General features: G+C 38.1%; 2 protein-coding genes, 1 long non-coding RNA gene and 1 pseudogene across 3 annotated transcripts; 3 read left to right on the top strand and 1 right to left on the bottom strand.

Moving 5' to 3' along the window:
- Positions 1 to 549: 549 nt before the first annotated feature.
- LOC124899259 lies at positions 550 to 2171 on the top strand. Its single transcript, XR_007056478.1, has 2 exons — positions 550 to 866; positions 975 to 2171. It is a non-coding gene; the product is annotated as an uncharacterized LOC124899259 (long non-coding RNA).
- A 175-nt stretch (positions 2172 to 2346) lies between these two features.
- Positions 2347 to 5425, top strand: LOC124899258 (calpain-type cysteine protease ADL1-like). The gene is made up of 3 exons (XM_047413531.1): positions 2347 to 2426; positions 3327 to 3385; positions 4927 to 5425. Exons 1-3 carry the CDS (start codon positions 2406 to 2408, stop codon positions 5129 to 5131), a joined length of 285 nt encoding a protein of 94 aa, XP_047269487.1. The 5' UTR covers positions 2347 to 2405; the 3' UTR covers positions 5132 to 5425.
- A 4618-nt stretch (positions 5426 to 10043) lies between these two features.
- LOC107851958 lies at positions 10044 to 11110 on the top strand (annotated as a pseudogene).
- A 733-nt stretch (positions 11111 to 11843) lies between these two features.
- LOC107853770 lies at positions 11844 to 12398 on the bottom strand. Its single transcript, XM_016698761.2, has one exon. It carries the CDS (start codon positions 12396 to 12398, stop codon positions 11844 to 11846), a length of 555 nt encoding a protein of 184 aa, XP_016554247.2.
- Positions 12399 to 16962: the final 4564 nt, after the last annotated feature.

Below are 16962 nucleotides of genomic sequence, written 5' to 3'. Positions count from 1 at the left end.
AAAAAAGTACTAAGCAGCTGGAACGGGGATGTAAATGTAATAAAGGAGGAGAGATGGAAAATTGTTCAACATGTATATGGTGGACAGTTTGGACAGAAAGAAATAAGATTTGTTTTGAGGATGTCCAGAAGATCAACATGAATAGTTTAGCACTTCTTTATTTTTGGTGTAAACACGATGATTATCTCTAACAGAAGACATCATTGATGTGCTAGACTGTTTATAGGCAATAGAAAGACAGAGTAAGATGTAATACTTTTTGAAGGGGGATATCATTCTTGTTGGCTAGGGATTTGAACAAAGATGGGAAGAGCTCTATATAAAGGACAGGGATGACTAATATGACAACTCTTTTTTTGGATGGAACATAATTTTTGTTATAAGATATGGAAGATATGAAGATAGGCCAAAATGTTCTCAACTAACAGACTTTGAAAATTAAGAGCCAAAGAACGCTAAACAATGGGTGTAACTCAAATCTATTTGAATAAAAGGAATACTAACTCTGAGAGAACAAAACACTCTCCAGTAGTCCAATAAACGCAGTAGATCTTAAAATCCCACTGCTAAGCAAATTAATTTAAATGCTGCTTTAGATTAGAAAGTCACCTTGTTATATTATGTGTTCAGTGGGTTCTCATTTATACTGCTCATCATATTTTCTGCACTATCTTTTCAACATTTTCTCTGAAGTCTATAATTTACTCTTCTTCACTTTGAACTTGGGCTCTGCAGGGGTCTGCATCTTGGACTTCTATATGTTGGTTAACTTGTAGTACTTCTTGTGTATTCTATCCTGTATGGTCTGACAGCAAAGGAATCAAACTGGCTTGGGGCTACAACATCAGCTGCCGTGATAATCCTTAGTAGTTCATTTCCTACATATATCTGTCTCCTTTTCTGACTCGTATTGTGAAATAATTTCTTATTTATTTGTGGTAAGTAATGAATTCACTAGCTTTTCATTCAATCAGATTGGAACTTGGGAGCTTGCTTGTATGGTTTTAAGCTTCTGAAAAGTCGAGTCGTCGTACTTTTTGTTGCCGGTACATCTCGGGTGTTCCTGATCTGTTTTGGAATTCATTACTTGTTTGTTGTTAACCCATGCTAATTCATTTTCTTCCATAATCAAGTCTTCTTATACTTGTGGCATATGCATCCCTTTTAATATTATTTGTTGAATAGAAACTTCTAATCTTTTGTTATCAAAAAAAAATCTTCTAATCTTTTACTGCAACAATTTTGTTTCAGGTACTTTGGACATTGTATCAATTATGCAGTTGTAGCATCTGTGTTGTTGGGTGCTGCTGTTTCACGGCATTTATCAGTTACAGACCCATTAGCAGCTAGACGAGATGCCTTGCAGAGCACAGTTATCTGCCTTAGAGAAGGTTTCCATAGAAAAGACCAAAATAGCTCCGCAAGCTCTTCTGAGGGGTGTGGCTCAAGTGTTAAACGCAGTAGTAGTGCTGATGCTGGTCATCTTGGTAATGCAATTGTGCCTTGCACTGGTGATGGCAGTACCTGGAATAACATTGAGGGGATTAATAGTGATAAGAGCATAGACAGTGGAAGACCAAGTCTAGCTCTACGTAGTAGTTCCTGTCGTTTAGTTGTTCAAGAGCCTGAAGTAGGATCATCATTTGTTCTAGCAGTGGCCTTGAAAGCCAAGGCGGTGATTCTAGTACATCCACTTCTGCAAATCAACAGATACTGGACTTGAATTTGGCACTTGCATTTCAAGAAAAGTTGAGTGATCCCAGGATTACATCTATGTTAAAGCGGAAAGGAAGACACACTGATCGTGAATTAGCTAATTTATTGCATGATAAAGGGCTTGATCCTAATTTTGCAGTGATGCTGAAGGAGAATGGATTGGACCCAATGATTCTAGACTTGTTGCAGAGAAGTAGTTTGGACGCTGATCGAGAACATCGCGACAGTAACCCTCTTGTCACTGATTCAAATAATGTTGAGGATGTGTTACCTAATCATATTTCATTCTCGGAAGAACTTAGACTCCAAGGATTAGGAAAGTGGCTTCAACGTTGTACAGTAATGTTGCATCATGTAGCAGGAACTCCAGAGCGAGCATGGCTTCTTTTCAATTTAATCTTCATTCTTGAAACCGTCGTTGTGGCTATCTTCCGACCAAAGACAATAAAAATTTTGAATGCTACTCACCAACAGGTAAGAAATGCATTAGTACTTTTAAAGTTCAGTTTAGTGTATTTGGAGTACGATGCAGCTAAAATGTACTCCATATGGTTGTATTTTCCATTTTCTAACAAAATTTAGTGAACGACTTTCTGTAGTTTGAATTTGGCATCGCGGTTCTCCTTTTGTCTCCTGTTGTCTGTTCTATTTTGGCCTTCCTACAGTCGCTGCAGGCTGAAGATTTTTCTATGACTTCAAAGCCTCGGAAGGTATTTACATTTTTGGTTCTTTGCCTGCGATTATCTGTTTTTAGTTGTTTTTTCTCCCAAGTATCTTGTTGCTATTTGAGGTTTTGGTTGTGACAACTTTACGCCATTGTTACTGGTGAAACTTTGTCATTTCATCAGTTATTTGCCTGGAAATCTTGTTTTCAAGTGTATCATTGTCTCTGTGCAGTTTTCTAATGTTGGTTGATTGTGATTTCCAAAGCTCTCGTATATTTTGATACTACCTACATTGGTTTCTATGCTTCTTTTCTTTTCCAAGAGTGATTGTGTTTAGGTTCTGGGTTTTCAGCACTAGTCCAGGCTCTTCTCCCTCTTTCTCTCTTGCATTCTAAATATTAATCTTAATTTTTCATGCGTTCACATATGATGTGAGGGATAACGTTTTGTTCTATGGTGCACAAGAATGTTTAGGACTCTAGAAATCCAGACTAAAGTTTTTTGTGCCAGCCAAGTTTTTGAATTCAGTTAAGGGGGTATGTTCTGCTTGTTTAGCTATGCTGGACCTTTAAACAGTTGAATTATAGCTCTAGCTCCAAATAGGTGTTCAAGATCAGCTTATGTTATTCCTAAGAGAGGTCAGGTGAAACAAGAGAAGAGAAGATGCTTTGATAATTTGACAATTGATGGTTGATCACGTTTATAGGTATCAAACACAGGACACTTGATATTCTTACAGTGACCTGTCTTTCTGATCACATAGCTGTCTGACTAGTGGACATCCACTTTTAACTTAATGATGGGTTTACCAGTGCAGTACTATAAAAATCGAGATTCACTTTAGCATAATACTTTCTGAAGGCAGTATGACCTGTTGTCTCCTTGCATTAGATGCTCAGTGTTTCTACTATCAATTTTTGGGTAAAATTTTCTACATTGTTGCAGTATGGCTTTATCGCTTGGATGCTGAGCACTCGTGTTGGTCTGCTGCTTTCATTCTTAAGGTTAACCCTTCTTGTATTATTAATTTTGTGTCTCGATCACTGTCAAGTAAAGTTACAGAAGCAACTTATATTGCATATATTCTATTAAAACATATTCATTGCAAACATTTAGATTAGTGTGAAGAAGTTTCCTTTAGGCACACGAAGTCAAGTTTGTGATTGTCACGATCCAAATCTCCCTAAGCCGTGATGACCCCTAACTCTACCCGTCAGGTGAACCAATTTAAAAGTAATCTAAAATTGACCACATTATCAAGACATTATGGCGACAATGAAGTACAATAGAATAATGAGAAAAGACAAATCACCCCTAATCTTATACGTCTGAACTTTAGCACTTTAACTTTACAAACATTTAGATATCCCTAAACAACTTTTAAGTGAATTAAATACCACCCTAACAATATAATACCATTCTCACAATGAAGAGTGCATTACACATGTGCCATATCATTGTCGTGTCCGCACCACATCATTGCCACGTAAGAGCCACATCAATTTTTTTTTTAAAGGGAACCCCACTAATATGTATATTATGTATGTATTAAAAAAAATAGAAAAGAGAAAAGGTAACCCACGCCATTCCCCCACTTCCTCCTTCTTCTTCAAACCCCGCCCCCCCTCCACCTCCAACCACCCCCTTTATTCTTCTGCAACCCCCACTTTCTTTTTCCTTCAACCCACCCTTTCTTCTTCTATGTTCACTCTCTTCCTACCCTTCTACGTTCAATCCTGTTATTCAAAACCGTTTCAGTCTCAGCTCCCAAGCTCAATCCTGTTATTTCATTTATTTGTTAAGATCTTATTAACTGTTTAGGTTAAGATCGTATCAGTCCGAGCTTCCAAGCTTCAGAAATAGAAGTAAAATATCATGTCCCAAAGATCTAATTCTAATACCTGAAGCTCTATCCTTGCGCGATCGTGACCATGCCTTACACGATTGCGAAGCATTGCTATGGCATGCCGACGTGACCGTGAAGATTACCCACCAACCACACTCATGATCGTTATTAAGCTTGCACCAATAGAAATTTGCATGATATAATTCTTATACCTGAAGTTCTATCATTGCGCGATCGTGACCATGCCTTATGAGATTGCGAAGCATTGCTAGGGCATGCCGATGTGACCGTGAAGGTTACCCACCAACCACACTGCATGATCGTTATTAAGCTTGCACCAATAGAAATTTGCAATTGCTGTCCTCTCCCCAACGTGTCGAAATCCACCCAAGCCCCTCAGGTCCCAATCCAAACATGCCAAGAAGTCGTAAAACATAATACCAGCCTGTAGGAAGTTTCAAACACGAAACAGAGCATAAAATCTCAAAATGAAGGGCTTAGTAATTACAATGGTCTATTCGTTATATACGTTTTATTCCTTATTTGTTTATTAATTGCACATGCATATCTTCTGTTGGTTGCTGTGTCTTGAATGCTTGATCATTGCCTTGTTTAGTTGGTTAAATCCTCAAGGCAACATGATATGCTCTTGGCTGTATCTTTTGGTTGATACTTCTGTTGTACATATTGGATTTGCAGCAAATCATCAGTTCTTCTGGGATTATCATTGACTGTACCGTTAATGGTAGCGTGCCTATCTATTGCAATTCCTATATGGATTCGTAATGGTTACCAGTTTTGGTCTTCAAGAGCTGAGAATGCGGGCCGTGCAGGAAACCATCTTACACTAGGGATGAAAGAGGTTAGTGTGTTTTGTAATTTTCTCCTATTTATTTACTGTTAATATCGTTGTGGTCCTCCGCACTTTTGCTGTTTATTTGGATTGGGTTTTCTTAAATTTTTTAAGTATAACTTTTACAGATCAATTTTTTGTTTTCAGCGAACTCTAACTAGTTTGAATTGGGGTGTTTGATTCACTGAGCTTTACACTTCTATGTTTGAGGAGGTCTTTATCTATCGTTGAAGTCAATTCCATAATCTTTTTATTTCATGACTGGTTGTTGATGTAAGAACCAAAAGTCTCTTGTATTTGTCGAAATGACGAAGGGAAGACTACTTTAAAAGGAGGGATTCTCACTTAATTACTTGTAAGAGTGGGGGTAACCATAGTCAAATAGACTTTATCCTTAAAAGAACATGAGACTGAAGTACATTCAAGGACTGAAGGTTATTCCAGGAAAAGGGATTACCTCCTAATATATGCTTAGATGTAAAGTTTAGGAGTAGAGTGAGTAAAACAATGACGTAGAAACAACAACGAATTAGATGGTGGCATTAAAAGGTGCTACCATTAGTGTTTCAGGAAAAACTACGCGAGAAGGGAGCTTGGTATGTAGAGGAAGTCGTAGACACGCTATTGAAAAAGTGTCAGGTTGCATTAAAAAATCAGCTACAAAAGTGTTAGATGCGTCTAGATGTCTATTACCTTGACCACATGAATCATGCCGTGGAATAATGAAGTACGAAGAATTATTAAAGCTAAAAGAGTGTTACAGGAAGTTACAAAAGCAGAGGACAAAGAAGCTTTTGAATAATATGATTACAGTAGAACTTCGTTGGAATCTAAGAAGGCTCTTAGTAAAGCCTGAGGGGATGCTCTAGATGGCTTGTATCAAATTCTAAGGACACGAGAAGGATAGAGAGAATTATTTAAACTAGCATGACTAAGAGAGAAGAAAAGCAAGGACTTAAACCAGATGACAATGCTCAGCAACTGTTGATGGGAGAGACGAAATCAAGGAGAGACAGAGATTACTTTGCTAAATTGTTCGACTTGAACAAGGAGTATAACATTTTTAGATATACTGTATGTGAATGATAGAAACTTTAGGCATACTCACCCTCATAGATATCAGGTGCCCACATATATAGAGTCGAAAGATATATAGAGTCCGAAGGGTATTAGGATGCCATAGGTGAATGATGTCATGAAAAATATGTGGATTAGAAAAGCTTGTGGCCCAAATAGTATCCCTATAGAGGTTCGGAAGTGTCGTGGAGATTTAGCAGTGGAATGGCTCACCAAGCTATTCAATTCTATACTAAGAAGTGGTAGCATGCCCGATGAATGAAGGAACAATACTCTGTTTAAGATTTACAAGAATAAAGGAGATATTCAAAGCTATGCAAACTATCGTTGCATTAAACTCACGAGTCATACAATGAAACTTCTGGAAAGAGTGATAGATCATTGATGTACTTTTCACTTTTATCGATGATGATATGATATGAGCTTACATGACGAAATAAGGAATCATATAGCTGATCTCAACTTATTTGGGACTGAGGCGTAGTTGTTGTTGTTGTTGTTGTTGCATCTATCCTCTTTTTTACCTCAATCTAATACGAGGGATATGATATTTCTTGCAAAGGATTCACGCTTATACATTCTTATTTTACTTGCTATATTGAATCATAACACGTTCAGTGTGGTTCCTCGCCTTATATATCAGGAAAAAAATACGATTTTCAAAATTCCCACATCACGAATAGTTTAGAAAAACATGTTCAGTAGATGCTGTATTCGTCGCATTCATGTTGATCAGCAACTATGAGTACCGGAACATGGTTGTTCTCGGTTTTTTAGCTCTACTTGTATTAAGTTCTCGTTCTTTTTCCATTAGAATAGCTGGATATGACATCTCCGATTATTCATACAGGATTTCATTGTGAATAAAGTCCGAAGAATGCTCTACGAAGCAGTTTCATCTTTCAATGGCGATCTAGAGGATGAGGAAACTATGTCGCGGCTCATCAAAGCAGAGTTTGCCGTTCTTCGCGATGCTTTTAATTTACCTCCTGAGTCGGATGATTGTGTTCGTAAAGTTGCTGCTAAGTTGCTCAATCTGTATCGTACTGGAAGACTTGGCCATTATACTCTAGACCTTGCTCCAAGTTATAAGCGCAACAATCTTAGTTGAGGTGTCTAAGTGAAAAGACGTGACAACTTTAGGGGACTGTCTATGTATTCAACTAAATTAGTTTCACAATTTTCTATTTGTAAATGAAAAATCTCCTCCATTGTGCGTATTTTAGATAAAATCCTGCATCCGTCACTGTTCATTTACATGTATGAGTCATCGGATCAAGTTGTGAATTCGTGATACATCCACGATAGATATTAAACACTTCCAAAGCTCCATGTTTTGAACCCCACTAAAAAAAAGGGTAGCCCGGTGTACTAAAGTTACAGCTATGCACAGTGTCCGAGGAAGGGCTCCACCACAAGGGTGTATCGTACGTAGCCTTACCTTGCATTTCTGCCAGAGGCTTCTAAGGCTTTAACTCATGACCTCCTGGTCACATGACAGTAACTTTACCAGATGACAAAAATGTCAAAAAAATAATGTTTTAACCAAATATGTCTCTTGGAATGACCATTCAATATGGCCAAATATGTCTCATAGAAGCACAATTAACTTTCAATTTTTCTATCTGTTCTAATCTTAGTGAACAGAGTTATTTGATATCAAGAACTGTCGCTGGTCAGAGGTGGCAGGTGACAGATATCTGTGGATTAAGTTGAGGTGCACGAAAGCTGACCCAAATAGTACGATTATTAAAAAAATATATGTTAAACAACTTGAACATGCAGCCTTAGTTATCCAATTAGCAATTCAAAATTTTTTAAAATAAATCCAAATTTCAATTCATAATCCAAGAAGTTTGAATTTGAAGTTGGTCCAAACTACGTCCACCCCTAGTTAATGTTTTTTTTTTTTCCCAAAAAACTAGCAATGAGGGCATTTTGGTCATTTCACCATATAAATCTAGAAATGGATTTTCTACCAATTAATACAGAAAAATTAAGTGGGTATCATTTTTTGATTCTTTCGTTTAGCTGGTTGTTACAAATTCAGGTATGTTTCTCTTTTAGTTTTGTCTAAATTTTCTGTCCATTTTGCCCTTTCAGTTTTATTCAAATTTCCCAATTTTGAAGGAAAGATTGAATTAGTTTTTTTTTACTTTTTTTTCCCCTCTTGATTCCCTTTTCTTTGTGCTTCAATTTTCTTATGATACTGTAGTTATATTTGTTTAAGATTTAAATTGTTAAGATATGTAGATTTCTACATTTATGTTATTGGCGTAACTAGTAAAGTTGTTTTTATGTGACCATCACGTGTTCTAGCTATGAAAACATTGTCTTGATAGACCTTTGTGGTCCAGTCCTTCCATTAAACCCTGTGCTTAATAGGAGCTTAGTGCACCGGACTATCTTGCATGCATGCAGGATAAGGCTACACACAATATACTCTTGTGGTCCGGCACCTTGCTCATTGCTGGAGCTTAGTGCACCGGACTGTCAGGCAGAAATACGGGGATAAGGCTACATATAATAGACTCTTGTGGTCCGGCCTTGTCCTTGGACCCTGCAGATGAGATCCTGCACATAACGGGAGCTTACAACACCGAATTGTCTTGCAGAAATGCAGGATAAGACTACGTACAATAGACTCTTGTGGTCCGGCCCTTTCTGGATAACGTGCATTGCGGGAGCTTAGTGCACTGGACTGTCTTGCAGAAATGTAAGATAAAGGATACATACAATAGACTCTTGTGGTCCGGCCTTTCTACGAACCCTGCGCATTGCGGGAGCTTAATGCACCGGACTGTCTTACAAAATGCCCGAAAAGACTACATACAATAGACTCTTGTAGTTTGGTCCTTTATGGACTCCATGCATTGTGAAAGCTTAGTGTCGGGCTCTTCCAGAAATGCAGGATAAGAGCACATACAATAGACTCTCGTAGTCTGGTCCTTTCTGGACTCCTTGCATCGCGAGAGCTTAGTGTCGGGCTGTCTTGCAGAAATGCAGGATAAGACTTCATACAATAGACTCTTGTGGTCTGGCCCTTCGCTGGACCCGGATCATTACGGGAGCTTACAGCACCGGACTGTCTTACAGAAATGCAGGATAAGACTACATACAATAGACTCTTGTGATCTGACCCTTTCTAGACTCCGTGCATTGCGGGAGCTTAGTGCACCGGGCTTTGGTGTGACAAGTTAAATTGGAGAAAAGACTTAGAGGTGAAGAGATATTGAGAAGCGGAGATATTTTGATTGCTCAAAAATCTGTTGTTTCCGGGTAGTTTTCTCACTTCAAGTCCACCAGGTTTGGAATTCTGGGTTTCTTTCGCTGTATGATAAAATTGCGAGAGTATTTACTCTTTTTAAAAGTGTATCTATTGACATTATTGATGCTGAGCCATGCTCTCTCAAGCATGTACACGAAAAATCCAGTTTGCTAGAAGCTACGTCTATTAGAAACTACCTCTTTACCTCCCAAGGTAGAGGTTAAGTCTTCTTCCTCCCCAGACTCCACTTGTGAGATTCCGCTTCTTGTTGTGTTGTTGTTGGAATGCTATGTCGATTTTGTTGGGAGGGAATTCGTTATGTTTTTCTCCTTTAATCCTTGGTTTGAAAATAGTCCAATACTATGTATTAAGTTCGTTCATGAATGATATTTGTGCTATATCAGAACGGAGTTCGTCTACCTCAGTTCTGCTATAGTAGTATCTGAGTGTATTGAAAATTGAATGCATTAGCGATATGGCTTTGTTTCTTTACTTTCCAGTAGCCACTTGATTTGTTTCTGGTAAGAGAAGTTTGATACACGCATGCGAATTTTGTTTATGATAATGGAATCGTCTTTGTGCAGTTAGATAACACATGAGATAAGCGAAAGGAACTATTGGAAGGGTTAAACCATGATTGGAAGACGCTTATCAGTTCAATCATCAAGCCCGAACGAGCTAAAGTTTCAAACTTTGAGTGGAATTCAACATCTAGCTGAAAGTCGTCGATTCAAGGCATGGTTTCTAGATCAGTTTGGCGTGCTTCACGATGGGAAACAACCTTATCCTGGTGCCATTTAAGCCTTGGAAAAGTTGGCAACTTGTGGCGCGAAGATGGTAATCATTCGTAATTCTTCAAGAAGAGCATTGATAACCATGGAAAAATTGAGAAGCCTTGGATTTGATCCATCACTCTTTACTGGTGTCATCACGAGTGGGGAATTAACGCATCAGTATCTTCAAAGGAGAGACGACGCTTGGTTTGCCTCTCTAGGAAGATCGTGTATTCACATGACGTGGAGTGACCGGGGTGCTATATCTCTCAAGGGGCTCGGACTACAAGTTGTGGAAGCTGATTTTATTTTGGCCCACAGAACTGAAGTGTTGGGGCTTTCAACTGGTGCTGCAATTCCGATGAATCTTGATGAACTTGAGAAGATACTACATCAGTGTGCTGCTAAGAAAATCCCGATGGTAGTAGCAAATCCTGATTTTGTAACTGTTGAAGCTCGGGCTCTGCGTGTTATGCTGGAACACTAGCAGCTACGTATGAAAAACTTGGTGGTGAAGTAAAATGGATGGGCAAACCTGATAAGATAATATACAAGTCCGCTATGGAAATGGCTGCTGTCGATGCCTCAGACTGTATTGCTGTAGGAGACTCCCTCCACCACGATATCAAAGGTGCAAATGCAGCTGAAATTGCGTCAGCATTTATCACAGGCGGAATACAAGCTACTGAACTTGGACTTACCAAATTTGGGGAGGTCGCGGATGATGATTCGGTACATGCTCTTGCCTCGAAAAACAATGCATATCCTACATATGTGCTCCCTTCATTTACATGGTGAAGAGAAGAATGTACTATAGCATTGATGTAACTATTAATGCTATTCACTTTGTACCTCTCCTTTTACGACTTTTCAGAGTGATCTTTCTCGATTTTGGAACAGAAAGGTTTGGTTGAAAAGTCATTCTAATATGCTGCATTAAGTGTCTTTCTTGCTCGGTGGTCAGTCAATGAAGTCATTGTGATATGCTGCGTAAAGTGTCTTTCTTGCTCGGTCAGTCAGTGAAGTCATTCTGAAATGCTGCGTAAAGTGTCTTTCTTGCTCAGTGCTCAGTCAATGAAGTCATTCTACATTCCCAACACGTCTCAGAAGTTTGACATGTCTAACACCTCCGGTGAGAAAAGGTATAGTACATAAACAGATACTCAAACTTGACATCAGTCGGCAAGTAAGCACTCCAACTACGAGAATGCACATCTAGAGACCTCGACTTGGTCTCGACTGACAATTAAACACTCCAATTCGTCCTCATTGTCTCATAGACACCCCTATGCTGACATGACACATAAATTCTCGAGGTTTCTAGATGATCATTTTGTAAGTTCGAGTGCTCAACTGACACAGTCGAGACGAGTTGAGGTGTCTAGATGTACATACTCAAAGTTGAAGTGCTTACTTCCCGGCAGCGTTCAAGTGTGTACATATTCTCTACACAAAACTCAATGGAACTGATACAAATCGATTAATTCAACTATCCAGATAGTTCATACAACCACTGTTCTTTTACATAACGAACAAGATTAATCCAGCATGCGGTCAATCCCCGAAAATAACTAAATCTAACTCGTTACAGAGTTTATAGAATAACCGTGATGTTGAGGCCAGCTTAAGCACATAAAATAGCTTCTCAATACCAAGTATGCAACTTCGGAGAGATCAAGCTTTCTGTATAAATGAAACCATCCTGAATACATTCCGAATCAGATCGAGGCCATAAGCCAGATGATTCATTGGATGTCTTAAATACAGAACCACTACGTCTCAACTGGCTGCAACGGAGTAACACTTCACCATCTGAAAACATGTATTTCGGGGTGATTGAATAAAGATCGGTACATTGTATAGTAAACAACTGATTCCATGATTCCTTGACACCATACTCGTTCATTACCCATAACTTAAAAGTGTACTCCCGGTGATGAATACGTGTAGAATAAACACAAAGCATGCCTCCCAATACTGAAACACCTTGTTTGCTATGCATTATATCAAAAACCAAATCCAGTCCCTCTGGCAACGGTATCTCTCGATACACCTCATCTGAAATACTAAACGTAACCACAGACTGATTCAGTAACGAATCAACCCAATGAAAGGCTTCATGTACAAATGCCAGATAGCCCATATTAGATGGCATATCAACGCAATCTAAAGCTCCATGTTGAAATGCCAAATAATCCATATCAGATAACACAGGGTTATCGGTAGCAGGATGATCATCAATCTTTCTCCAGGAGCCACTTTTCAGCGCAAGAATTTCATTACGTTCTTTACCATCGATCTTGAGGATCTTATAGTCATCACTAGTCGAGTCATAACCCAATCCCCAAGTACACTTATGAACCCCTTAAATCCTGGCTCTGCCACTGCCTCCGATCCCCAACTAAAAATAATAATAACTCCATCGGCCTAGTACCCAAGGTTCTGACCTAGTGTGTATTCAATGGGATAGTTGAGATGCGCAAAAGCTAACACACACAAACAAGCAGACTATACTTTTGAAAATATTTGCCTCTTTGCTTAGGGTTTCTCTTCTTTTCTACTTTTTATATTTATATTCCCATTACAACTCTACGACTACTTAATATTTGCGTTGATATATTATTATACATATTGAGTAGATTTCTCTATATAAATACATGATATTTGCCTAAGTTACTGATTCAACCGAACCCGTAACGACCACTGCTAGTAGATAGTACGTATTCAACGGAATAGTCGAGGTGCATCAAAGCGAACTCATATTGCTACATTACAAGAAGGAAAAACACACACATACACAAAAAGTTGAAAATACCTTTGTGATTGGGAGGTAGTGATTTCTTCATCTTTGGCCTTTGAATTGAATAATTAGCGAGGGTTTTCTCTTCTTTTATATGTTGCTCTTTTTTACTACATTAATATTTCATTGATATTTATATTTGCATTGCTATATATATATATATATATATCACTTAGTTATTTTTTATTTTAAAAAAGGGCTTGCTTAATTAATACGTTTAATTGAACATAAAATTGTGAAATAATAGTAAAAGAAGGATAGTTACTCGAGCAAATGTCTAAGATTTGGAATCTCGAGATGATTTTTGAACCCCTAAATTACTGAGTCAATATCTAGTCTTGTGCTCAGCGGATTCAAGATCTATACGTATACATAAAAAAGTAAAAAATATATATCTTATATATAACAGTATTTGCCAATGGGGTTCGGGTGAACACCCTCGCCCCCCTAGATTTGTTGTTGTCCCTGGTCCATTGAGTGATCTGCCTCGGGCTATTGACATCATACACTCTACTGTCTGTAAATCACCATGTTTGACATACTAATATACGATCCCCATAATGTTTGAATAACCATAATGTTCGTGCCAACTTAAGCATGTAACATTTCAAGAAAAAGAATACTACTACTACTTCCAACTACTATGCACCAGAAACTTGAATTTATGACAATACTATGAAAAACTTGTCTTGATCGTACACAAGTAAATACTAAGCAAGTAATTTTGGAGAGATCAAACTTTCTGTATAGACAAATCTGTCCTGAATATATACGTTCAGAAACAGATTGAGGCCATTGATTCTTTTGATGTCTTAAATACAGAACCACATTCCAAATCTCTACAACGGAGTAACACTTCACCATCTGAAAACTTGTATAACTAATCACTGCATATACATAAATTTCTTACAAAAGAGGTGATCTTAATTTTCTGGCCGGACCCACTTGATAAATTTTGTTCATAAAGCAGACATTCTGACTCTTGCCTACACGACAGATGTTAATGGCATTTTCAAGACAATTGACCAGAAGTTGTTTTACAGGAAAAAGTTAGAACTTAAATATGTTGTCGTAAGACAACTGATACAAAGTGATTAATTCAACATGTAGATACTTCATTCAATCACTGTTTATTTGACATAAGGAACAAGATACATCCAGCATGCGGTTAATTCTCGAAAATACCAAAATCTAAGTCGATACAACTCTTGTAAATTACCCTGTTAGGAAGCAGGCAAGATGATATCTTGAGCAGTTGCATATCCAGAACCCTCGACACAAATAGAGTACTCGATCCATAATATAAGTAACAATAAGATCTTGAGGATGTTATAGTCATCAATAGTTGAGCCACATCCCAATCCGCAAGTATAAATTTTCTGCGATGAAGATTTTGGATGCGGAAGTGCTAGAATAAAAACCATGATTTCAATGCGTTGATAATCCCGAAGCCATAAATCCTATGCCAATATGGCATATAAATTATTTGTGTAGTATGTGAATCCATTCAAGCTTGAATTTAGACCATAGAGGTCCTTCAACTCAAGGACGAGTTGAAACTATTTCGATCGATTAAGTTTTAGTGGACGTTGTAATTTGTGTCAGCTTCCATTGACCGTAACTCTCTATATATGTCGAATTAGATAGACTACTATGTGTCAAATGATAGGTCTTCGCGTTAGCTTTTCAACGATACCAATTTTGCTAAAATCCGGCATCCGAGCAAAAAGTTATGGCCTTTCAAAGTAGTAGGCGGCGCCTATGTAAACATAGGCGTTAGCATAGGCGGCGCCTATGTAAACATAGGCAATAGCATAGGCGGTGGCGCTTATGTAAACATAGGCGATAGCATAGGCAGTGCCTATATAAAGGTTTCAGGTGACTTAAACACTCCATTTTTGGGGCAAAATGGTCCTTTTCCACCCCTATATATACCACCAACACGGGATTTATTCCCTCAAACACCAAAATATTATCATATTCATCAAATTATCTCAAGAACACTCCTTAGGGTTTCAAAATAAAAACCCAAGCAATTCAAGATTCAACCGTGGGTTTTAGAAACTAATTGCATATTTGGAATCCTCTCAACGTAGCTTCAAGAAGCACCTAATTTTCGTAGTAATCGAGGTACGTGGGGTTATCTCAAAAATCTCATGGTCTTTAACAATTCATGTTTTCAAATGGGGGTTTTGAAATTATGAATATGATTATGTTTTAAGCGTTTAATGATATTGATTTGTCCCTTAGGCCTACTCCCAAAGTGATTTGCTATATGATATATGTATATGCATGTATTCCGAAAAGATGTTAACTTGAGAGCATGAATGATATGAATTTTCCTCTCTTGATGTGAATTTATTTTAAATGTTCATATGATGTAAATTGTTTGAAAACATCTTGAATAGCATGACATGAAATGTTTTGAGAATTGATATGATTTTGACTTGAAAACGAGAAGGTTATTCATGTTGAATACAATGGTTGAATGAGAAGAATGATGTGATATTGATGGCTTGCAAGTCGGGCATGACGATACCCTATAGAATATGATGTGTGATTGAATCAGATGAAATTTAAATGCATTGATTTTACATAAGATAGGTGGATGCCCGAAGAAGGCATTTGAGTGTAAAGGCTCATCGCTGAAAACCGTGTTTGCCGACACGGGAATTTGGTACCAAGCTAAGTGATCTTGAGTACTTGACTTTATGTCATTCCCAAATTGGGACTATAGGTAGGAGCCCGGGCTAAGTGATCTTGGGCACTATCATTGGGTCGAGACACCATGCTTCGTGGTCTTGTGTGTCTCTCCCTCACTTATACTCTAATCTCGGCGGCAATCGAGGTATGACAGTTGGTGTAAATTATGTAGGGCATTCCACCTAGCTCAGTTGCTTCTCATTGTTGTTGAGAAACTATTGCATTATACCCATGTGTTTTCAAATGATTTGATATGAAACTGTTTTATAATGGCTCTCACCTATATTGTGTAAAAATATTATACTTCTATTTTGATTTCTCTGCGTACCAGTACTTTTGTATTGACCCCCTTCCCTCCCAGGTTTGGAGGCACAGTCTAGGGGTCCAGATAACCAGTAAAATTCTTCCGACAGATTGCAGAATCGAGTGGTGAGCCTTCTATATTTTGGAAGGCCTGATGTCTGCTATTTCACTTATCATTTATTAGTTTTGGGTCTGCTGGGGGCCTTGTCCCAGTTTTCAGATAGACATTGTTTTAGTCATGTAGTAGAGATTTCGCAGACGGTTTTAGAGATGTTGATTTAGATTGTGGGACACTATTCCCCATTTTCGTTTTCATATGATTCTTGACCATGTTACCGTTATATTGTGTATCTTTTGCATTTCTTTTGTCAGGAATTATGTGCATAATTACCAGACAGATAGGGGTGTTTCGGGCCTTTATGGTTCGGAATGCTCGTCACGGCCAGGGCCCCGGTTTGGGTCATGACATAATGTTAGCCAACCTAGGTTAACTGATGCTACAAATGTCTAGTCTTGGTGTGCGATTAATGTATGAGGATCCCACACTAGTAAGGTGTAGTGTTGTAGTTTCCTTATATGATCTTGGACAATCTTCACCACCTGACCTAGCTTTCGAAGTTGAGTTAGGCGCTGGTCCACTTGATTAACAACAGTCATTCCATTCCTTTCCTTTGCAGGATGTCTTTTAGTTTGTTCCCTTTTTTTGTTTTGCTTAAAGAGTAGAAAGAAGGAATGTTGTAGATATTCAACTTAAAATCTTGTGTTCTTTGAATACATTTTTAATGGCTTCTCAAGGGTACAACATTTAAATTTGTTCACCATTGAATTCCAATTTAAACAGACTTCCATGTATTGTATGTAATTTTTCTTGAAACTTGAAACTATGATATGCTTCTTCCTCTCCCCCTCCATCGTAAAATAGAAAAAGTTTTTTAATACTTTCATGCAAGTGTAGTTA

Source organism: Capsicum annuum, chromosome 1, assembly GCF_002878395.1.
Source record: "Capsicum annuum cultivar UCD-10X-F1 chromosome 1, UCD10Xv1.1, whole genome shotgun sequence".
Lineage (NCBI taxonomy): Eukaryota > Viridiplantae > Streptophyta > Magnoliopsida > Solanales > Solanaceae > Capsicum > Capsicum annuum.
The sequence above is the reverse complement of the archived record's forward strand: the minus strand, read 5'-3'. Positions and strand labels throughout refer to the sequence as shown.